At 40.5% G+C, this 23,378-nt stretch overlaps 1 protein-coding gene across 2 annotated transcripts in view; it reads right to left on the reverse strand.

Annotated features, from left to right (window-relative positions):
- The window catches only part of Osi17 (DUF1676 domain-containing protein Osi17), a 136,110-nt gene that overhangs the window by 2,598 nt on the left and 110,134 nt on the right, over positions 1 to 23,378 (reverse strand). For both annotated transcript variants that reach the window (XM_065220999.1, XM_065220994.1), the window contains one exon: positions 15,530 to 15,810. In XM_065220999.1, the coding sequence (XP_065077071.1) occupies positions 15,530 to 15,810 (281 nt within the window). The remainder of the gene's footprint in view (positions 1 to 15,529; positions 15,811 to 23,378) is intronic.

Genomic DNA, 23,378 nt, shown 5'->3' on the forward strand with positions numbered 1-23,378 from the left:
CGGGTAGACCGAACGACAGTTTCAAGATTACGGCATTATTTGGTGAGAACATCTATAGCTGCTGCAATCGATGATGCAGAAAAGAAGATTCAGTCAGATCTGCGTGATCAAATTGAAGCAATTTTCAGGCAATACAGGATTGAGACACGACAGGTAGAAAATGAGGAGGAAAAAGGAGAAAAAGAAGAGGAAGCGTTAGAAGAAGATGAGAATGGAGGGAGTGAAGAAGAGGACAATGAGGAAGAAAGCAGAAAAAAGATAGAGAAGAAGAAATTTGAAGCCGAATGGAAGGAGTTTCAATTGTGGAAATTAAGAAAAGAACAGTATGAAAATGAGGGAGATAGTAGTAGTGATGATGGTGAAAGGTCGCCGGAGATCAATAGGAACAGGAAACCACGTCAGGATCGAAATAGAAAAAGTGAAGCCGAAGAAAGCAGTGGTGAAAGTAAGATCCGGAAATCAAAGAAATATATTAGTAAAGGAAACAAGAAAAAGAGTGATGGATGGCCACCGGAGAGTCATAAGAGCCGAAATTCACGAAAAGATGATAGTGTAGAGAGGAAAAATGGAAAAGGGGGCAAATTTAAGAAACTTGGTTCTGATATTAGTTCCGATAGGTCAAGAAAATGTGAACCCAAAGATAGTAGTCAGAGTGATTCAAGTAGTGAATATTACTCCAACAGAACGAGCAAGGCAAAGAGGAATAAAGATGTTCATGGTAGAAGACATCGAAAACATGCGTCTTCAAGTAGAGAGCGGGAAAAGCCGCGGTGTAGGAAATCACGTGTGGAGAACTGGGATTTAAATTTCTCAGGAGATAGCAGATCCATTCAAGTTGAGGACTTCTTGAACCGGATTCAGACCCTAGCGCGTCATGAGGGAGTATCGAAGGAGAAGTTATTCATGAATATCCACCGTAGATTGAAAGAAGAAGCATACGACTGGTGGTTTACGAGAGAGAGTCATTTGACTAGTTGGAGAAAGTTTGAGAGCGAGATTCGTTTTTGTTATGGAAATCCAAATAGAGATAGGGGTATTCGAGCACAGATTAGAGAGCCGAAGCAGAAAAAGGGTGAGCCGTTTATAGCATATGTAACAGAGGTGGAAAAGCTAAACCTATGTCTGCAACGTCCGTTTTCATCTAGAACACTTTTTGAGCTGATTTGGGAGAACATGCGCCCCTATTATCGCTCAAGGTTATCTGTGTTGGACATTGACGACCTGGAAGCCTTAATTGAGATCAATCATAAGATCGACGCTAATGACCCGAGTTTCTTCAGATCATCTCAGGGGAACAGGAATGAACTCCATCATTTAGGTGTCGAGGATTCATTTAGTGAGAATTCAGAAGAAACACCAGTAGTCAATACTTTAACCACGAATAACAGTTCTAGGAAAACTGCAACGAATTATATTCAACCCAAGTTATCGCAGCAACAAAGACACCTGATACTCAGAGGGAACAGCAACAGCAACGGCATCAACAAACAAACAATAGCAGCGCGTTAGAATGCTGGAATCGCAGAAGGACTGGTCATATATGGAGGGAATGCCGGGAACCAAAACGAATATTTTGCTATGCGTGTGGTAACCCTGGTAAAAAAAATCACGAGAAATTGCGATAACAATCATGCTTCCTTTTACGGGAGAGGTATGCAGAACGTTGCCCGTCCAACAAACTAATTGCGGGGTGTTTGAAAGGGAATCCATCCGCCTCGCTGTTAGAAGAAATTCCCGAAATTAGAGTTAATCCTAGTGTGTGTCCTCACATAAAAGTAAACATACTAGGAACAGAAGTAATTGCACTGCTTGATTCAGGAGCAGGAGTAAGTGTGATGAGTGCACTTAACATTGTGCAATCTCACGGGTTCAAAATATTGAAATCAAACATCAAAATATGTAAAGCAGACGACACCACACATACATGCTTAGGATATGCAAACATTCCCTACACCTTAGGGACAGAGACAAGAGTCGTTCTCACATTGATCGTTCCAGAAATTAGAAAACCACTCATTTTAGGGATGAATTTTTGGAAAGCATTCCAAATTCGTCCGATGATCACTACTCAAAACAGGATTGAGGAGTAAGATTTAACATGGACATCAGATTTGAACGAAAAACCCGTCATCTACTTCCTTAGAGTTTTTTTTTTATGTAATTACTTTATTTGTACAGGCTCAATCGAATAAACTTTACAGAGCCGAGTTATCCTTTGCGTTATACATTATTACTGTCTTAAATTTAAAGTTAAAGGAACTGGACCGAGTACTCGCGGTTGTCTCGAGGTTAGTGGAGATTTACAATTTTTTGGATGGGAAAAGGGAAGAAGGAGGTTTGAAACTTCCTTAGAGTTGAAGAGGATGTTTTGGTAGATGAAGACCCGATAAATTTTTCAGTGCATGTCATACAGATTAAAGAAGGGGATGAGCAAAAAACTTTGGCAACGCAACTTGAAGAAGACATAACGTTGGAGATACCTACTTTGGATTTACCAAAAAATCCACATGAGGCAATTGGAAATTTAGAGACAGAACATGAACTAATCCCAACCGAAAAATGTCAACTCGAGGAAGTTCTCAGGGAATTCGCGTGTTCCAGTGAAGGTAACCTCGGGAAAACATCACTGATCGAACATGATATTGAAATAATTGAAGGTACAAATATGAGAGAACTCCCTATGTATCGTTACTCCCCAAAAATATGGGAGAAAATCGAAGAGGAACTAGAACGCTGGACAAAATTAGACGTAATAGAGGAATGCGTAACAGAGTACGCTAGCCCACTGGTTCCAGTCAAAAAGAATAACAGGAAAATCAGAGTATGTCTCGATTCAAGAAGAATCAACACCATCACAAAAAAGGATGCATACCCCATGCGAAATATGTCGGAAATTTTTCACCCGCTTCAGAAAGCCAAATACTTCAGCGTTGTTGATTTGAAAGACGCGTATTTTCAAATACCACTCAAAGAAAGTTCACGCAATTTTTCAGCATTTCGTACCCCCAAACAAAAATGTTTGTTATCATAGCAACCACTGTTGATAAAAGTTGCGTTACAGAGTCAAATAGAAAACCAGCATCCTTTTATCAAGAACCTTTTTCAAAGAAGAATTCCTATGGTAGTTTGTGCGAAGAAGATCTGTCTCATCGTCAGGTGAGTAAACTGTCGGTGTGATCCCGAACCAGCCGCCTGAAACATTGGTCCTTCTTCCCGTTCTGCTGATATCTGACTGTATCGAAAATAAGTTCTTAACAAAATGTTCCTTCCTTAACGGCGCCGGTGGTGTAGTGGTAAGCGTGATTACCTTTCACCCCAGCAGGCCTGGGTTCAATCCCAGTCGGCGCCGCCGGGATGTTCTGAGGCATAACATCTCTGATCACGCCTTCCTTCGGATGGGAAGTAAAGCCGTTGGTCCCCGGTTCATGAGTTGATGGGTCGATAGGTAGGGTCCAGGTGTGGGAGCTGCCTTCCTGGCACGTCGGTAGCATTGGTGCTCAGCACGGAAAACAAGATCGACGGAAAAAACAAACCAAAGAAAAAAAAAAAAAAAAAAAAATGTTCCTTCCAAATCCGTAAAAAAATAAGTTTTAATAAATAAAAGTTCTTCGATTATGTGTGTCATGTCGTCATGTCATGTCATGTCGTAAATTTTTGACTATTTGAAGGTTTTAGAGCACTTAATATCCTTTTGAAGATGCTCTTAACCATGGCTGGCAAATGTCATTTTCAATGAAAGATCTCTTTCGATATTTACAGAGATACTTCTCTCACTATCATTGGACGAGAAAACGATGATAGAGATTTTCTTAAAAACCTCATCGATTTTTTTGTCATGACAGAACGTGACAGTGTTGTGATCATCGTAATTACCAGCTAATTCAATGCTATTAAAGTTACGTGTACCGAGTAAATTTTAATAATATATTTATGCTACCGATAACATACGGTTGTTTGCTTAAACTTATCTAAATCAGTTAGAAATGTTGATCTCAAAACCACATAAGAGATATTCTCACGAGTGTTTGATCATTGAAAAATGACAAAAAAGCTAATGATAGGTAGTTTCGTCCCGTGATAGTGATAGTAACTATTTTCTCATTATCACATGACGGCCGTAATATTTACCAGCTCTGCTCTTAACAATATCCATTCAGCATTAGCAATCGGCATTCTATAGATTGAAACTAAAAATAAGTTGAATTAGGAAAATAAATTGAATGTCTTTTGAAATAATATTTGAGCAAAATAGGTCAAAGTTTTATTAAACGTTGAGCTGTTGAGATTTCAAAAAGCAAATTACTGATCACGACAACAACAGGGAATCACATCTATTGACAAGTTCATCGGGAGGCTCCAACGGTGTGTACTTAAAAAAACGCAGTGCTGATTTGTTCTCAAGCATAAAACGATATGCGCCCCTCATTGAAACCATTCAACGAGAAAACAAAATTTCTCCAATTATGCCATTAACCTTGCTATCACTGTTTCGATGGCGCAATGCACACCATAATTATTAAAGTGACGGGCAAACTCCGCGACCTGCTTCCGTTCCGTTGTGGCTTCGATAGGACCCCTCCCGGTCGTTACACTTGTTTCCGGGGCAATGCTTTGGTGGTTTGAGTCCGAAATTGACAAACTTTCCTCGTCAAATTACTATCATCAACCATCACTTTTGTGCAAGTCAGTTTGTTATTAATCTCAACAAAATTTGCAGCAAAAAACCATCGTTGTTGGTGAACATTTCGAACCCGAATAAGACGGGTAATTCGGGTTTTGCACACTGTGAGAGACTACAAACATCGTCGCTAGATGCGAGATTGACACGGTTCCTACTCCAAAGTTTGCAGATTCTATCAATTCAGTTGGATGATGAAGATTGAGCTCGTAGCTTAAATGTTTACAGCCAATTAGGTGCCGTTTGACCGGTTGGATAACTTTCTCTGAGCTGGCAGCTTTGACCAAGCGTGCATATTTGAGAGAAACCAACTCATTTGCATTGAATCTTTTTGCGATGGAAGATTTTCTGAATTCTCAGGACATAATGCCACACTTACTTTAAAGCTCTCAATTAATGATTGTGGAAGTGCTCAAAGAACATTAAGTTGAGGGCATGCATCAGGTGAAAGCATGGTGGTACGTCACTTCTACAGAGTAAACAATGCCTTAGCGGATTTCCAGTGTTAAAGGAAAAGACTTCTTCCACATTTCCCCATCAGATCCATTTAAACAAAAAATTCAAATAACCGAACAAAGGCAGTGACCTTAATTGATTAAATGCACCCAATTATTGATAACTTCCAATCCAACAATTGCGAAAACTAGATCTCATTTCAATTACGCAAGCCTGCGAAACAAACAAAACATCTAGAACACCGAAAGCAACCCAATTGCCGCCTCGCATACGTTCACCGGAATAACCGAAAATTCTGCTTGAAAGCTCCGATATCATTCCCTCATCTCTTCAGCTCACTTCAATTCAGCTCTGCCGAGCGTGTTTTCCCACATCCAGTTTCGATAGCGTTTCTTCTTGCACCTTACGACCTTCCACCTTGAATGTTGCTGTTGTGATGAAAATAATACCCATTAGCCGCAACGGAAAGCGAAAATTCCCGCCAAACCAAGCTCGCGTCTCTGATGCCCCGAAGATTATAATCATTTACCAGCCAGCATAACATTGCTAATGCCAGTTCAGTTGTGTTTTTTTTTTATTAGATCAGCAGCGACGTCATAGAGCACAATTCACCTCGAGTGGTGTCTTCGGTCGGTGGCTGCCAATGAACTTGGTGTAAAGGCACTTTCACGATCACGGCCAGACACATGCGCCTGAACACGCACACGCAAATTCGATGCAGTTCGCCGTGGGGTGAATCAGTGCTTTCGCTTTCTGGTTTGAATCCGATCAAAATTACCCCCCCAGAGCTCAGCGGCTTCATGCTGTGTGTTGATCTGGCTAGATGCTGATGATGCATTGCAAACATGGTACCGTTGATGCGTGTGAGATTAGGTTGTGACATCAGACAATTGTTACGAACATGGTGTGCGATAATGCAATTTGTGACTGAGGTAATCGAGTTTATTGTGTGGTGAAGCGAGAAGCTGTGACATGTTTCAGCCGGGAGGCTTTCCTGAGTTGTGGGATGATAGCGTTGATATCTGCAGTCAGGAAAAAAGTCGTTTCAAAGGTGTTTGGGCATTAGGCCTTTTTACATGGCCCAAAATCGTCGATCAACAACAATTAGGCCGAATGGGCGTTAGGCCGAATGATTTCTAGCTTACCCAGACTGTCAATATGAACAATATTGACGAGCTTCCTTACATAGTTACATAGATTTTAGGCACTAAGGTATTTGTTCAGACTATTCGTTCTTGGAAAACTTTTTGTGAGATGTCGGACTGCAATTTTAGATTGTTCCAGAATGTTTTTTCCTTTATTAACGAGTTTTTTAGCTCATTGGATAGTTCATCTCGTAGATTTTTACATCCCTGACATTCGAAAGAGTTGGCAAGCAAATCAATGCAATGTTTACAAGTATTTTTAGCGTCATAACAAGTTGCATTCACATACAAATTACCTCAACTGATCTGTAACATGTGTGCTACTAGGGCTGTTTCCAGGTTTTGTATCTGTTGTCCTAAGTAGTGAAAATACTTATATGCTTTCTTACTCCGACGTTTTGGTCCTTATTAGACCATTCTCAAGGATTCTGGTGAAGTTTTAATTAATTAGATTATCGTAACCAAATAACAAAAACAATACCTACGGTTAAACAAGCAGCAGTGACAGAACAGAAGACCAACATTGTTTACCAAATCCCATGCGGTGGATGTGATGCATGCTATATTGCAATGACTACAAACAAACCGACAACACGAATATCTGGACATCGACAACATGAAACAACTTCAAAGACTTCAACTAGCAGGACATACACAGGGCGATATGAATATGATAAACATTCGGGAGATAGTACCGATAGAGCATGCGGCTATTAGGAACCATAACTTCAAATTCGATAAAACAAAAATAATAGACCGCACTTTCAAATCGTCCAAGCTCGAAGTGCTGGAAAGCAGACACATCAAAAAAACCCAGACAACACGGTCTGAAAAAAAAAAAAAAACGGACGACCTATGTGCAGAAACATCGATTGATCCCAGCATGGGAAAACCGCCGCCTGGTCATGCGGTTACAAGCTCGTCCGGGAAGCGTCCCGATAGGAAACCGCCAACGCTCAGTTGGCATCAAAAAAACTACTGTCAAACAACCGGTACGCCAATCTCGAAAATGGTGATGAACCGGAAATAAAGGAAAAGGAGAAACTACCACCCTTCTTCGTCAAGAAATTTCCGCCCGAGCTCCAGGAGAACATCAAATTCTACTTCGAGCAGGGCTTGAAGTGCACCATGCTCATGTGCACTGAAGGCATCATGCGGATGGTACCAGCAAGGAACTACTACAACGCCATCGAAGAGCTGCTGAAGTGGGAAAAATGGGAATATTTCTCTCACGATGTCGAGGAAGACAAGCCGCTCAAGGTGGTCCTGCGTGGTCTGCCTGACATGGAAATCGCTGCGCTGTCGGATGAGCTGAAGAAGAACGGCCAAAAGCCGTCGCAAGTCTTCAAGATGAATCGGCACGACGTCTCCCGTAAGTACCGTGACCAGTTGTATTTGGTCCACCTCGAGCGAAACACAACATGTTTGAAGGACCTGCAGTGTATTCGGGCGCTTTTCCACATCGTGGTTAAATGGGAACGCTGCCAACCTCGCTCCCGTAACGTCACCCAATGCTCAAACTGCCTCATGTTTGGGCACGAGACCAAAAATTGCCACATGGCTCATCGCTGCAACGAATGTGGCAAGCAGCACGCACCTGAAGCATGCAACAGGATGGAGAACGCCAATCCACAATGCGCCAACTGTGGTGCAGCACATCGAGCTACCAGCAAGTTATGTCCGAAGCGAGCGGAATTCAATATCCGTTTGGTTGCTGCTGCTGCATCGGTCCCGCCATCTGCTGAGGTACCAAACCCTTCGGCTAATTCAAGCTGTCAGTCCTATGTGGCTACGGTTTCGTCCCCTCCCCCAGGACCATCGAGATGAAAATCAAACGAAAACAAAGAGCTCACAACAAAGGAACTCATAACCATCATGGCGGAAGCAATGTTCATCAAGCGTCCTGAAAAACCAGAACCGAGCAGATTCTTGTTGCATCACGTTTCATCGACAATTATGGACCGTGAAGCCATCAAGATCGCCAAGTGGAACGCTTGCTCGCTCAAGAGCAAGAACATCGAGTTCGTTCACTTCCTCAACGAACGAAATATCGACATTGCCGTCATCACTGAAACCCACCTGAAACCGGAGGTAAACGTCTACCTTCTTGACTTTCGGCTTTTAAGACTTGATCGAACCCGCTCCGGGGGAAGAAGAAGTGGCCATTGCTGTAAGGAGATACATCTTCTGTCGGCTTCTACCGAACTTCCAGCTGAAAATCATCAAAGCTTTAGGGGTAGAAGTCTCCACTCCTGTCGGCCCTATTACCATCATTGTGACCTACTGCCCCAAGCAAGTCACCATCAGGGACGGGTCAGCACCAGACCTACGGAGGGATACCATCAGACTAGCTCGACGGCGCGAAAAGTACATCATCGCGGGCGACCTGTACGCCAAACACCAAGCTTGGGGCAACAGTCGACGCAACCAAAACGGCACAATCCTTAACAACGACCATCGACATATTCATGAGCAACATGGGAGACAACATCGCGCTACCTGTGACCCACTATGAGCTGAGTTCGGACCAATATCCGGTGGTGGCCGATGTAGGCTTATCCGTCAACCGATTCCAAGCTTCCCGACGCAACTACCATTGTGTCAGCTGGGAGCAGTTCCAACACTGTGTCGACTCTACTGTCGACTACGGTGTCCTTCCGGAGACGCCCTAAGACGTTGACTGGTTTCTGGGTTCAGTCAATGAGGCAATATCCCGAGCCAGGGAACAACACGTGCCAGTATCCAGACAGGTGAGCAATACTCTGAACCTTGATAGAATTACCAAAAATCTCATCAGCGTTCTGGTTTGCGTGTCTTGAAGACCCATTGCAACCATCTTACAAAAACCATCCAAGCCAGGATGGTGGACCTTAGAAATCAGGATTTTGCTATCAAGATCCGCTCTCTCCCAGATTGTGCAAAACACTTTTGGAAACTAACCAAAATTCTTAAAAATAAGCCAAGACCCATTCCACTACTGACCCCACTGGATAGTCCCGGTGACCCAGCGGTTCATCTGATAACTTCTGAAGAGAAGGCTGCTGCGATAGGTCAACACTTCGTCAGCTACCATAATCCCATCGTCAGCCCTCACGAAGCTGAGGCTGCTGAAAATGCAACCAATCTTCATCAGATTTCCAACATTTTTCGCGAGGAATCCGAGATTTTTGCTGATGAACTGTATCAAATCATCTAAAAACATGAAGGCCCCCAGGTTTCGACAACATCCTGAATCTGGAACTCAAACACTTGAGTTCCAGATTCTACAACCATTTGGCACTGATTTTTAATCTATGTTTAAGACTTGGCTACTTCTCCTTGTGTTGGAAGTCAGGTAAAGTCATACCCATCCGGAAACCTGGGAAGGATCCGTCCTCTCCTTCAAGTTATCGACCAATCAGCCTTCTCTCAGGGTTATCAAAACTGTTCGAAAAAGCAGCCTATCACCGGCTCCTAACATCTGCCGAAGAAAACAACTTGTTACTCGAGGAACAGTTTGGTTTTCGGAAAGGTCAGTCGACCGTCCACCAGCTGACTCGAGTAACAAACATTCTCAGATGGAACAAGTCTGTTTCGAAAACATCTGCCATGGCGTTGTTGGACGTTGAGAAAGCGTTCGACAATGTCTGGCATGATGGCTTGCTGTTCAAATTGCAGCACTACGGCCTTCCAATCTTTCTAGTGAAGATAATTAACAACACAGTTTGAAAAAGTAGTGTAAATTTCTGTTCAATATGATGCACATAAATGGAGCGTCACATATCATATAAGTTTACATTATGAATCATGTAAAGTTCTGAGACATTTCATGCAATGTATCAAATATTGTATACAAAAGCCCATTCTTGTAAACAACATTGTTAACAAGTTGCTCGGTTGTGTGAAATGAAATACAAGTTTACGTGAAGGAATGTTTACATCACTATTAAAATTCAGAATTTTTATCTGTGAAGTATCTATCGGACAGGACTGTCCGAGTCTCTCTGAATGGCATAACATCGGATGCTTTCAACATCGGTGCTAGGGTTTCACAAGGAAGCATCCTTGGCCTCATTCTATTCAACCTGTTCACCTCCGATATGCCGGCTCTCCCTGATGGTGGATCGTTGTCTCTGTTCGCAGATGACACAGCCATCGTCTACAAGCGTAGAGTCATCGGAGCTCTGACTGCCAAACTTCAGAGAGGCCTGGACGTCCTGTCTGAATATTTCAACAACTGGAAGATCCGTATCAACACTCTAAATCTCCCAGACTTGTTCCGTTGGAGAATAACAAGATCCGCCTGAACGGCACAGTGGTGGAATGGTCCTTACCTCATTCCACCAGTAAGCTGGACGCCATCTGCTATTTGGCTCCAGTTTCCTCACCATGGTCGTGTCACATGCTCTCACTAACGTTTCTGTCAACTCGTCTTCCACTTTCGGTCACCAGGATTCCGTTGGCCGATGCCATATCGGATTGCCTGATGGTCGCTATGGGTATATCCTTCGCACACTCTCCAATTAATGTTTGCTACAACCATCTCTGCGAAGAGTGCTGCTGGTGCTTTCGTTGGATAGCCTCACAACTTCCAGCTTTGCTAGAGCTACCAGCAGACTGTGTTCATTTGCGTTGGTACATCTGCTACCACAATCCACTGCCCAAGCATTATTTTTTGGCGATCACGAAATCATCTTCTTGAATGGGGTATCTGCCCATAACTTGTACCGTATGCGTGATAATGTTTGCACCATCGTACAAATAAGGTTCCCGTTTCACCTGTGCATGATGATGCCTTGGTTTTCTTTGTATGCACATAACCTATAGCTCATACCGTAGTAGGCTGTGTATAAAAGAAAATGATTTACTTAGTTTGACAGTTGCAACATGACGAAGTGGCAGCGTATTCGTGATTTGTCCCACGCGCAAATGTCGCAAAAAGACATTTCAATCGCCGAGGGAGTGTCCCGGGGGACCGGCAAAAGGGTTTTAGACCGAGAAAAGAAACGACAACTATCCGCGAAGGTGGCCACAGGTCGTCCGACGTCAGCTCGGGTTCCGAGGGTTATCGGACTATCTTAAGGCTATCAAAAGGAATATTCGGGTGAATCCAGTGCGTTCAATAAGGAAAATGGCAAAGGAACACGGGATCACTGATTTTACGGCACGGAAAATCGTAAAGGAAGATTGTGGTGCAAAGTCGAGGGCACAGAAAAAAAACTCTCATGACTACCAACCGCATCCGGGAGCTACGAGTCGAACGATGCAAGAAAATTTTGAACTTCCTTAAGCGAAAAAATCCGGTAATCCTGTTCACCGACGAGTGCATGTTTACCGTCGATCCCGTATCAAATTCCAGAATCGACCGGTATATTAGTTCTCTTCCGGTAAAATACGTGGCCGACGAGCACAAGAACGTGTATCTGAGCTAGCGTTATGATGTTTGGATTGGTGGCTTCCGATGGCAAACAAAAGGACCCGGTGTTCATTTCAGAAGGCGACAAGGTCAACACGGAGGTCTACATCGGGATTTTAAGTAAGTATGTTCTTCCGTGGATCAAAGAACAGTACGGTCCAAATGTTGTATTTCAACAAGATGGGGCTCCGTGCCACACCTCGAACTGCACTCAGTGGTTGCAGGAACATCTTCCGTTCTGGGCGAAGGATATGTGGCCGCCATCCAGCCCCGATCATAATCCGCTGGATTACTCAATATGGTGCGTCATGAAGGCCAAGGCCTGTTCTAAACGCCACCCGAGTACAGCAAGCCTCAGACAAACATTGACCCGTACCTGGAGAGAAATGGATCCAGACTACATTGTTAGAAACTGTCGTGCATTCCGGAAGCGCGTGGAGGCTGTAACTGCAGCAAATGGAAACTTGATCGATGATTAACATTGTTTAAGACTCTGAGAAACACCCTTTGAATAAATAAAAAACTCGAAAACGAAATTTTTGAGATTTTTTTTAATTTTGACATTGCTCAATGGAATTGGCTCAAATGTCAATCAATCAATCACTTGCATGTATTTGTTTTCCATTTTGGTGGTATTGATGTTATCGAGAATATCACAAATCATGAAAAACTAATACAGCTACATCTTACTTTTTTTTATGAGATTTGATAGATGGGTAGTATTGAATTCATGCTGATTATTGGGAAATATTATTTCGATATTTAAATTCTACTTTATAGGCAAGATTTTCAATTCTTCAATCACTCACACCATTAGAGAATCTTACACGACTTAAACCTTACCGCACAACACTTTGTATTTTGTGATTTTTCTTCTAGAACTTCGATTTAGTATATTTTCTTAAAATCTCAGGTAGGAGGTCGTCCCAAAAGTACTCGAATGATGCAACCCATCATGCCAATTTATTTATGGTAATAGTAAGAATACAATAAAATACCCAAGTACCAATGACCCCAATGAAAAAAAATGTCACTGAATCTGGATATTCAATCTATATGGTTTGTGTACATTTTTATTTTTTGATGTTCTGTTTGCCAATGCACTAACTTTTATTTACAACCTCATTTTCTATTATTTTTAAAGGAACATATTTTCGAAGAAATCTATTACTTTATCTTTAACTCTCTCCTGGAAGTAGGCTGCCTCAAACGATACCTCCTTAACAACGTGGTCATTTATATTGTTACTGTTGACAAAGCATACTACAGCATTCGTTGCGGCTGATGCATGTAGCGATATCTGTACTTCACAGGTTCTATTCTTTTGTCACAGAGTGAAAACCAAGATCGGACAAAAGTATATAACCTTGCCAATTTTTTCAGACGGCGAAAAAAAATCAAACTGTTTAAGCTTTTGTTGTACTAAACGGGTACGGGTTTTGGTAAAACTTGAAGCATATTAAAGAACTGTGTCAGGAATGTTAATGAGCAAAATTTCAGCATATTTGGAGCACTTGATGAAATTCAATTTATAAATGAGGGGATTAGAAGGAAAGGGGTGTAAGTGACTTTGATCGATTCTCTTCATCGACATTCTCTTTTGATAGCCACAGTTTTATAAACAGATTTTGCGCTATTTCTGCCACATTGTTTGATAAAAGAGGTTATCATGTAGCATCCAGAATGGCACACGAATCAAGGAATGTGTTTGCAGCTGAATTTTTAACTGTATCACCAGCTAATGATTTTCTTAATTGCTTCTCGTTTATGTGCAGCTATTTGTGCTTTCGTTTTCTGCGACATCGTTCGAATATTAACTAGGTATATTATACGGAAGTCACGCATAGCTACACTGTGTTGTTTGTTTGTAAACATCAGCATAATCATATGGTCTAACATATGATATTTTGGTTAGTCGTGTTGCCGGTTTACCCAAAAAAGAAAATATGTAATTTTATTAAAACAAAATTTCCATAGAAAAGTGTCATCTAGGGCGATTATTTTATCTTTTCAACAAATAAAATATTTCTGAATAGAAAATAATTGAGTTGCTATGCACAAAGATGCTTCTATCAATCATCGAATTTATTTTACTGAATCTTATGTAATAGTTTCATGAAACTGTTTTGGCAACATTGGCCAATGATTGCTGCTAGGATAAAACATGGGATGCGTAGCTTAACGCATACATTCTTACTGTGCGCATGTGTCAGTCTTGTTGTGATCTTTCGTTGTTTACCGGCAAATCGTGAATAAAAATTCAGTTTTTCAGCTAATTTTCATTATAAGTCGGGCTTAACTTATTAGATTGTAAAAGTAAATATATGAGCAGATGTAGTGAAGACTATTCAAATACTGCATCCCTTCTGGAAGTGAGTAAAATAAGCGATGTTCAATTTGGGACTGGGATTTTTTTTTATTGTGATGATTTTTTGTGTGTCGTAGTGCTAAGCCAAAAAAAAAATCGATGTTATTGAAAAGCAGATATCTACCCAACAAAATGAGATATTGCTTGAATAAAAGGTGAGTGCATAAAGATAATGAATCAGAGCAAACTTCGAAATACTAGTTGTAGGTGTATTTCATGTGTTTATGCTGGAAAAAGCTTCAGAAGTTGTGGGTGGTTATTTTCATTAACCCGTTCCCACTTTTTGATGATCATCATTGATGACACCTTCTGAGGCTGACTGTTAGTTGCCTCTTAACACAAATAATCTTTATTGACCTTATCTTATCATGCTTACATGATTTTTTATGTAAAATGATTTTTATACCACGAATGTTACTAAGGGGTATAAATCCAGATTCCACGGATTTCCCGGAACCGATGCCAATATGTCCATATATCATCAGATACACTACGACCTGATTTCAGTGATCATAGCTCAATAAAATTATATTCCAACAAACCGTTCGCCGAAATTCACAGATCCGCGTTCCGAAACCGATGCCAAACTGGCCAAAATCATCTGAAATCATCTTCATTCACTTGATTCTACCTATTTGACATGATTTGACATGCCAAGAGATACTTTTGCCTGAGATATTACTATGCCATACAGAATCGATTTCCAGGACATCGGGTACCGATAATATCGTAGCCATACGTTATGGAAATATCTAAATTCAGTCTTACTAATCATATTTCATCTATCTAATATCATTTGCTGCACCAGACAACCAATTCGCGTGAAAATTTTAAACATTTGGTCAAACTGGTTAAAAAAGTACAAAAAACACAGACATATTTGCATCTTCCAAGAACGAGGAGGGTTCTAAGGGGGGCGGTACCTATGACAACAGTTAGTTCAACTATTCCCCTTGAATAAAAACCAAAGTTTATGAAAATCGGATGAGGCATTGCTGAGAACGAGTGTGGTGAAAAAAAAATCGTTCGTCCTGGTACTTTACGGATTAACTTGACTGGACTTGAAATCTGGAAATGCAATATATATTAACAGTCATAATACCATACCTGCAAAATGAGTATATGTGAACAAGCTCACTTCACGGCAAAGGGCTATTTTCAGGTTTGGTTTTATGACAGTAAAGATAATGTTATGTCAAAGTTATTAGCTGATGTTGAGTAATTGTAACAAAACAGTTCGTCCCAGAGCAAAATATATTATACCGTCATTGATGTTCATCAGCCATATTGCATCACTTTGAAACAATAAAACCAATGACGCACGTGATTCTCATCGGAAATTATTTGAGTTGCTCATCCCTCATCCATTCCCACAACGATATTCACAACAATTAATCCGAAGGGAAAAAGTATTATAGCATATTTATGAGAGCAAAACTCATTTGCATTGAATCGCTTACAGCACCACCCACCCTTATTGCACTTACCTGCTCAGTTCCGCCGAAACGTAGTTACTGTGCGGGCTGTACTTGATCGGAGCCTTGTACATGGCGCATACGAGCCGTTCGCGGCAATTTTCATCCGCCACGCCAAGCGAGTTGAATACCTTATCCAGCCGCTGCAGTATGGGACTGTAGAACTGATCGACGGGTCGCGGAGTGACGCCCTCCTGCACGAACGCCTGGTGATTGACAATCTGTTGCTGTTTGGCGATTAGCTTCTGCTCTTGAGCTATCCTGTAGGCTTCCTGCCGCTGAGCTTCACGGATCTGAAAGTTGAAGAAAAGATGTTCGATTGTGATTACACCGCACTATTAGATCTGAATCATTTCAAAGGAATTTGATAAATATACGAGCAAACAATTTCACCTTTGCCCGCACAAATGCCACCGCATCCATCATCCATCTATTGAATTTCGAAAATTAACCTTTTGTCAACCACAATAAACCCCCTCCTCTTTACTTCTTCTAAATTGCCGAGAGTGAATCATAATTCCGAGGGTTGGGTCAATAAACTTTACAGTCTGTTGTGCAGTGAGCTTTCATCCAAACGCAACAAGAAAATCATAACCAAAACAAAACACGCATTGATGATCAAAATCCAATATGTACCTACTAGGCATATGACACACTTTCCTTTCGAGCGATCGAACCATTAGGCCATACTTAGACGCTGCTGCTACCACGATCGTGCAGCTTCAACAAGGTGCGCATTGTATGAGGAAAGATCGAAGGAAGCTCCTGAGCATCTTCATTCATCTCGGCACATAACGATTTTTTGTCTGCTTATCTATTTTTCTCTGAAACATCCGTTCATGCCTTCGTGATCAAGTAGAGTGTTCGCACAGCTCTCTCTCTCTCTCTCTCTCTCTCTCTCTCTCTCTATGTGTGTTCGCTCCTACTCCACCTGAGATGGATTAACTGGCTATGCCTACCTTACCCATTGAGCATCATCTATAGCCATAAAGCTAACGCTAAATAAAATTAGCTAATGACCGCCGCCAAGGGTCTCCAACAGTAATGGGTTCTTTCACCATCGCGAGAAGTGAGCGATGATGGATGGGTCTCAACGACTGGAACCGACACCTTCCGTCAATATGTAGGTAGTGGTTGCGGATATAGCACCGTGAGTCGTCGGCCGACAACATTGTGATCAATCTTGATTAGGGTTTCACTTTCTTCCGTGCACATAATGAGTGATGCAAAAACGGAGAAAAAGTCCAAGGTCAGGCCTTTTTTTCTGCGGCATGCGGTTTCTCATCTTTCATCAGGTGAAGGTTAGGCTTGAATGGAAATTGTAGTTGTTGGGTTTTTGGGAATTTATGACAGGCAGTCGAGGTAGTGATTATAATTAATTCCCAATTGAATTTGTTATTTGAAATATTGTAAAAAGAGTTCTTGGTCAAACTTAATCGCTTCGTCCCGGCTATGCGTTGATTTCAGTAGAGCAGAATTCTTCGGTACTATGAGGAGAATCCAAAGGGAAAACAGAAATAACATTTAAATGACAATTCCAGGGGGATTGTGAAAGAGCTCCAAAATAAGATTTAAACAAGAACTCATAAGCATTGCAAGGGAATCTGATTCTGAAGATTGGATTTTTAGGAAGAATAAAACATTTTGACAGCATAGTAAAGGAACGCTGAGGAGAATTTCAAGAGAACAGTAGTTTATATCTGGATATTTGATGAAAAATTTAACTTGGTCATCGCTAAAAATGTAGATTTCGCTGTTTGAAATAATAGCTACATTCATGAAAGACATTAAAAAAAAAATCAATTTTTCAGAACATTTTCCAATAATTTGTTCCAAAGGATTGCAGTTTGAACACCCAAAGACAATGTTCTGTGTTTATCTCTATCGAGAAACTAGATTTCTTTTGCTCAGAAACTCAGAAGTATCGTAGGGCTTTTGATCTAATTTCCGTCCTACTAAGCACAACCCGCGCTTTACCTCTCTTTTCTGAACAAGTTTTAACAAAAAATTGAATATTCCTGTCAAAGATGACTTCTAAATTTATTCACCTTTCCATACGTACCGTTGGATTTAATAAAGAGTCACAAATTGTTGAGATATTGTTGAAAATCTAATACTGCTTCTTGATTCTAAATTCGTTCTACGAGTTTCAATTCCGTCTTAACGCATTGAAACGCCATTAGATTTTCTTCGTCCTACGGATAAACGTATAAAAAAGGGATTCGCTAGGGGAGCACTTCTTTTGTTTTGAGAACAATGAGCGTAAATATTCATACAATGCGCTCCAATAGGATGTATGTTGTAGCTTAGGGGCTGTTCATAAACTACGTAAACAGTTTATGGGGGGGGGTTGACAATTATCCACGGCCTATATAAATCTTAACATTTTTGTAGTCTACGCAGGAGGGGGGGGGGTCAAGAATTCCAAAAATCTGTCTACGTAGCCCCTTATTAACAAACGCATAGCAACAAATCTAGTATTGCTTTGTGCACGGTGAATTCATTGATATTATTGATCTGTTCTGATCGATAGAACGGAAATGGGTGATTACGACGAAGTAGCGCTCTACCCTATGCGCCCAAGTAACAATTTAACAGCCTTTTGGCTTTCACTCTGATTAACTGTGGTTTTATAACGGCAATAAGTAATATTTTTAGTTTAAATACAGTGTTTAAAAGTGCAAAACATTCAACTTTATGCTGTTTTAAAAACCGTTTAAAGCCTGACGAGAAAATCAGAAAGTGTCTGGTTTTAGAAATGAATTTAATGCAGCTCTCTATCTCTTTATAAAACTGTTCAGTAAACCAATTGGTATTTGTTTTATTTATTTCACGAGAAAATACTCCATAAAGGTGTTTTATCATTATAAAAGCAATTATTAATCCGTTCGGTTTCAAACGCGACCAAAAGCATGCGTTTTGGTGTCAATGAAGTGTATCACAAAACCTCCCACTGTTTACAAGTAAAACTAAAAAGATGGATCCACTTAAAGACAGTGAAAAACATAATCGAGTGGGACTTTTAAACGCAGATTCACAAGGAAATGTCATAGGATAATCGAGTAATAATTCTTGCAATGCTGTCGACAGAAGAGAAAAGGAATCCAACTCCAGAACTTTCTGGGAGGGCAGCTCCGACAAAATCGGTCAACAACAACAGAGCATCCTACTTAGAGGAGCGAAGTGAATGCGGTTTTCAAAGCACTGGAAGCTGTAAATTGATGGGAATACACAGCATATTGTCAATGGCAGCCTTCTCTAGAAATACCGTTGCGATGATGATCCTAATAGCATCAGTGCCAAACTGCGACTGCAGAAAGCTGCTGACAGGAAACTTCAGAAGCCGTCCGTCAGCTGGAAATTGGTTGCCTTCGGAACCAAAGCGACGATTTCATTCGGTGAAACGTCAACTGTTCCAAGCAAGGACACATAAACTTCATCGTATCATCCGAAAGAAGGAAAACTTTCCGGGAACGATTGAGCTTTCAACTGTTCCAAGTTACGTAGATACACTTTCTGAGTAACTGCTTCTAATTGATGAATTGCCCTTATCAAGGATGTCACGCAGCTTGTTGATCCAACGCTGGAGTATAATATTGTTGCAATGATCGCACGACAAAACTATCGAAAGATAAACAAATTTTGACGTTTTACTTTTTCCAGGCAACTTTGATATTATTAATGCCGTCATAAAACTAAACTGAATAAGATCAAGCAAAGTGGCTTCAGATAAAAACAATTTGCAAATTTTCTTCATAAAAGCCGCAATAATTTTTTTTTGCATTTGTTAGCGATTTCATAAAGGAAAACAGCTTTTTCACAAATGGCTTATGGAAAATTGTTGCCATATTGTTATTGTTCCATTTGCTTTTTTTTCAATCATCGTTTTTCAAGATGTTTTTCTTTTAAAATAACTTTATTCTCATGAATTCATCAATTAGCAGTAATATAAATTACAAAAATCATCAAATTTTCTCGGATGGGAGAAATGATTAACAGAACATATTACTTTATTTTGTTTCTTAAATTAAAAAAATAATTAGTAAAAAAATTAAAAAAAAAAATTAAAGGTTTGTGTCCTAGACACGACCGCAGTATGACGTAGAACCACACAAAATTGATTTTTTTCATGCATTTTTGACTATTATACTTTATCTTAAAATTTTCAAGTATTTCAAAGTTTCGGTTATGGTTGACTCAAAACAATTTACACATTTTTCTTGACAAATATCCATGTGAAATTCCACATGATTTTCATTTGACCACACATAAACAGAATCCACTCAGAAGTGGAGGGGTTAGGAAGGGGTGTTGATGAGTGGGGGGGGGGGGGGGGTTAGGAGAGGTTGTTGAGGGGTGGGGAGATTGTTGTGAAGGGGGAGAGAGAGAGGTTATTGTGAAAGGGGGAGGGGGTTTACATCATTACTTTTCCTCATTGTGGTCACGCCGTGATCCACCTTTAGCCGCTGATTTCGTCCTGCTTACTGCATGACCAAGTGCCACGCCGTCCGAAGCGACAATGAGCAAAAGTATGACAGCAGCGCTGTTTTATATCTTTTCAGGTTCAGAACCTGATAGGATTTCCCGCCGTTTTTTATGAATGGGGTGGAGCAAAAAGTTTCTTTTGTGCAGAATATGTAAAAAAGGATGGACTTTGGATGTCAATATAATTGCATATACAGAGGTACCAGATATGTTTTACAGTCAGTTGTTGGTAATTCATCGAGTGTATGTCTCCTATTAAGCAATGTTTTTTGAAAATGTTGGCTCCGCATGTAAAACATTAATTGTTTATACATTATTAGGGTTTGCTTAACATTTATTTCCCGAAAAAAAAATGATCGTCAAAGTCCATGTCTTTTTCGGGTTATTGTTAAGGGGGAGGGGGTGGGGGTTGTTAAGCGGGAGGGGGTTTTACATGCACGTTTTTTCAAGTCTCATCCCTCATTGTGGTGGACACGCCGTGATCCACCTTTAGCCGCTGACCTAGTCCTGCTTGATGCAGGACCTAGTACCACGCCGTCCGAAGCGGTAATGAGCATAGGCATGAGAGCAGCGCTCATTTATATCTTTTCAGGTTCAAGCAGAATGATGTGCAACCAAGTGGTATTCGTTTGTGATGACTGGGTTTGGGAAAAAGGCTTATTTAATGAAATCAGTGATAAAATTATCATTTGTACATTTTCAATAGTTTAATTACAGAAAAATTGGAAAAATATTTATTTCAACAGGTTTGTAATGTAATATCCTATCGATTGGCGTATTTGGATTTTAATTTCATCTATAAATGACAAAGTTACAAGCGTTCAAAACCTAACACTCCTTCACCACACATATTTTTTGATTTGCACCCAAGTATAGTCGACAAAGACGTAGTTCTACGTCAAAAAATCAGTCAAATCAACGTTCTCCGCAGGCGGACTTATTTTTTCCTATCTTCCGAAGCACATTTCTCATTTGATTTAATCTGTCACCTTTGAGTTTCGATAATTTTAGTTATTCTTTCACTTTAATGATGAGGAAATTTATGAGGATTTTTGACAGATTTATATTTGAACAATGCATTTGGCAAGATCGGATGATATTTATGTATCAATTTTTATCTTGATTAATGCTTGCTTGATTAGCTTAAAGGCAAATGACACAAGTATTGGTGCTAAATGGCTTTTATTGTACTCTTAATAAGGATTTCAAATGGTTCTCAATGCATTAGTCATATAACCTTTTGCAGCAAGTAATTCTTGAAATGTCTCGATAATGCACTCTTTAGAACCTGCTTCAGGGTGGGACAACAAGACAGATTCTAGTCTTAAGCATTCTTTTAGTTGAAGTAATAAAGGCGAAGCTATCTTGGCCAGGGCTTTATGAATGTTGTTTTATAGAAGCCTTGTAGTACATCATAAAACGTTAAATTTTACTTGGGCGTGGAAATGTTTGCACCATCATTCATATATATCTGATGGGGATAAAGTGAATCCGGAGGTGTATATCGTCATTCTTAGTAAGTATGTCCTTCCGTGGATTACTGAGCAATATAGAACTGGGCCAAATGTGGTTCTTCAGCAAGACGAGGCACCAAGTCACACCTCGAAGCTGAAGGTACATCTGCCGTTCTAGCCGAAATATAAGTGGCCGTCATCCAGCCCCGATCTTAGCCCCTTAGATTATTCAGTGTGGCGCGTGATGAAGGCCAAGGTCAACGCCTTTGCCAAACACCACTCCACTATAGATTGCCTCAGACAAACATTGAACCGCACCACGAACTTTTTTATTTGCACCTTCAATATCTATTGTTTCACCATGGTGTCTTCAGAAGAGTTTTTTTTATAAAATAAGGCGCAACTATTTGTAATAAGTTTTAGTTCGGAACTCCATCACAGGTGGCGCTGAAAAATCTAACTTTTTGCATTTAAAAGATAGGTATGTGGTGTTTCCAGCAAAGTTGTAGATAACTTGAATGCAAAAATCTTTGCCGAACGCACCTATCCTCTATATGTCTAAGTGTTTTAGATACGTAGCATTGTATATGACTGTTCCACAAAATTTAGTTTTTTTTTTCAGTTTTATCACATATTTAAAATAAACTATAGGTTTTAGACGACTATAATGTTGTACAACTATTTGAATATTTTCAAAATACCTATGTTTGTTCAAAACGTTCTTAAAAAGTAAAAAAAATGACATATTTTGTGCCCTCACTGACAAAAATCCGGCAAAATCCGCCCGGTGAATCTTGTTGTTTATTAATTTATTTGAGAAGGCTCAACCGAATTAACTTTACAGAGCCGAGGATTCTTGGTCACTATACAATACATTTTAAAACTATAGTCAAAAGGTACAACACAATAAACACTTTATCTTCCGCCATCCAAAAAGCCTCCTCCATCAGAACTGGAGCCGCTTCTAGTAATTTCATTGTATGGCAAATTGTTGTACGCCAACGAGGGTCAGAGCGCGTCCATTGCAGCAATGGACGCAAAACGTGGTCAGCACTCACACACTCATCACGAAACGGTTGCTTTCCAAAGTCGACGACGCATCGACCGAAAGAACTGCTGATGCAGAACAATGGTTGCTGCCGAGAAAACAGACGATCGCGTAGCACACATCGAGAGTGGCCTGCTTTTGTCGACAGCCGAGTGAACACTGCCCGGTGAATCTTAAACAGGATGAAAGCTTGTTCAAAAGTGATCTCAAAATTCCTTGAAACATTTGTCCCTTTTAGTATCCTTGTTGATTATGTTGATTCCAGGAGAGGGTGCTCTAGATTGACGTGTGTTCTGGAAAAAAAAAAAATGTTCGCATTTGATTCCAGTTTGACTGGCACAAACACATTTGCATTGGATTTTGTTCCGTCATCATCGTTAAATGCTTGCTTGTGTTTGTCAATCCAGTTGTGCCATCAAATCCCAACTTAATCTTTAAAGTCATTTTCTCCAATTCGTCATCACTAAACTTTCCCAGCATGCACACATTGGCACCAACAATCCTCATTACCGTGTGCTCCAAGAGATCCTTTAGTTTCACTTCTGCAGACGTTTACAGTGGATAACAGCACTATTTAGCTTGCAGAAATTTGTAGTAGGCACATTCCGATCCAGAGCTCATTTACGAAGCTTTTCGTATATGCCTTTCGATAAATAAAGATCCAATATTAACGCAAGAGGTTCCGTCTCCGATTAGGGTACAAAACCATTTTTGGATGATTGTATAAGGGTTGCAAATGCAAGTTCATCTGTTGGGTAGTTAGACCGCATTGCAGACATCTTGCGTCTCTTAACAACCTCGCTTCTTCTTTGAATGCCAAAGATTTTCTTCCACGAGGTCCAAAAGTACAAGATCTGTCTGTGATAGTTTGAAG

Source organism: Ochlerotatus camptorhynchus, unplaced genomic scaffold (assembly GCF_037179485.1).
Source record: "Ochlerotatus camptorhynchus isolate MF236.1 unplaced genomic scaffold, CSIRO-AGI_Acam_v1.1 ptg000011l, whole genome shotgun sequence".
NCBI lineage: Eukaryota > Metazoa > Arthropoda > Insecta > Diptera > Culicidae > Ochlerotatus > Ochlerotatus camptorhynchus.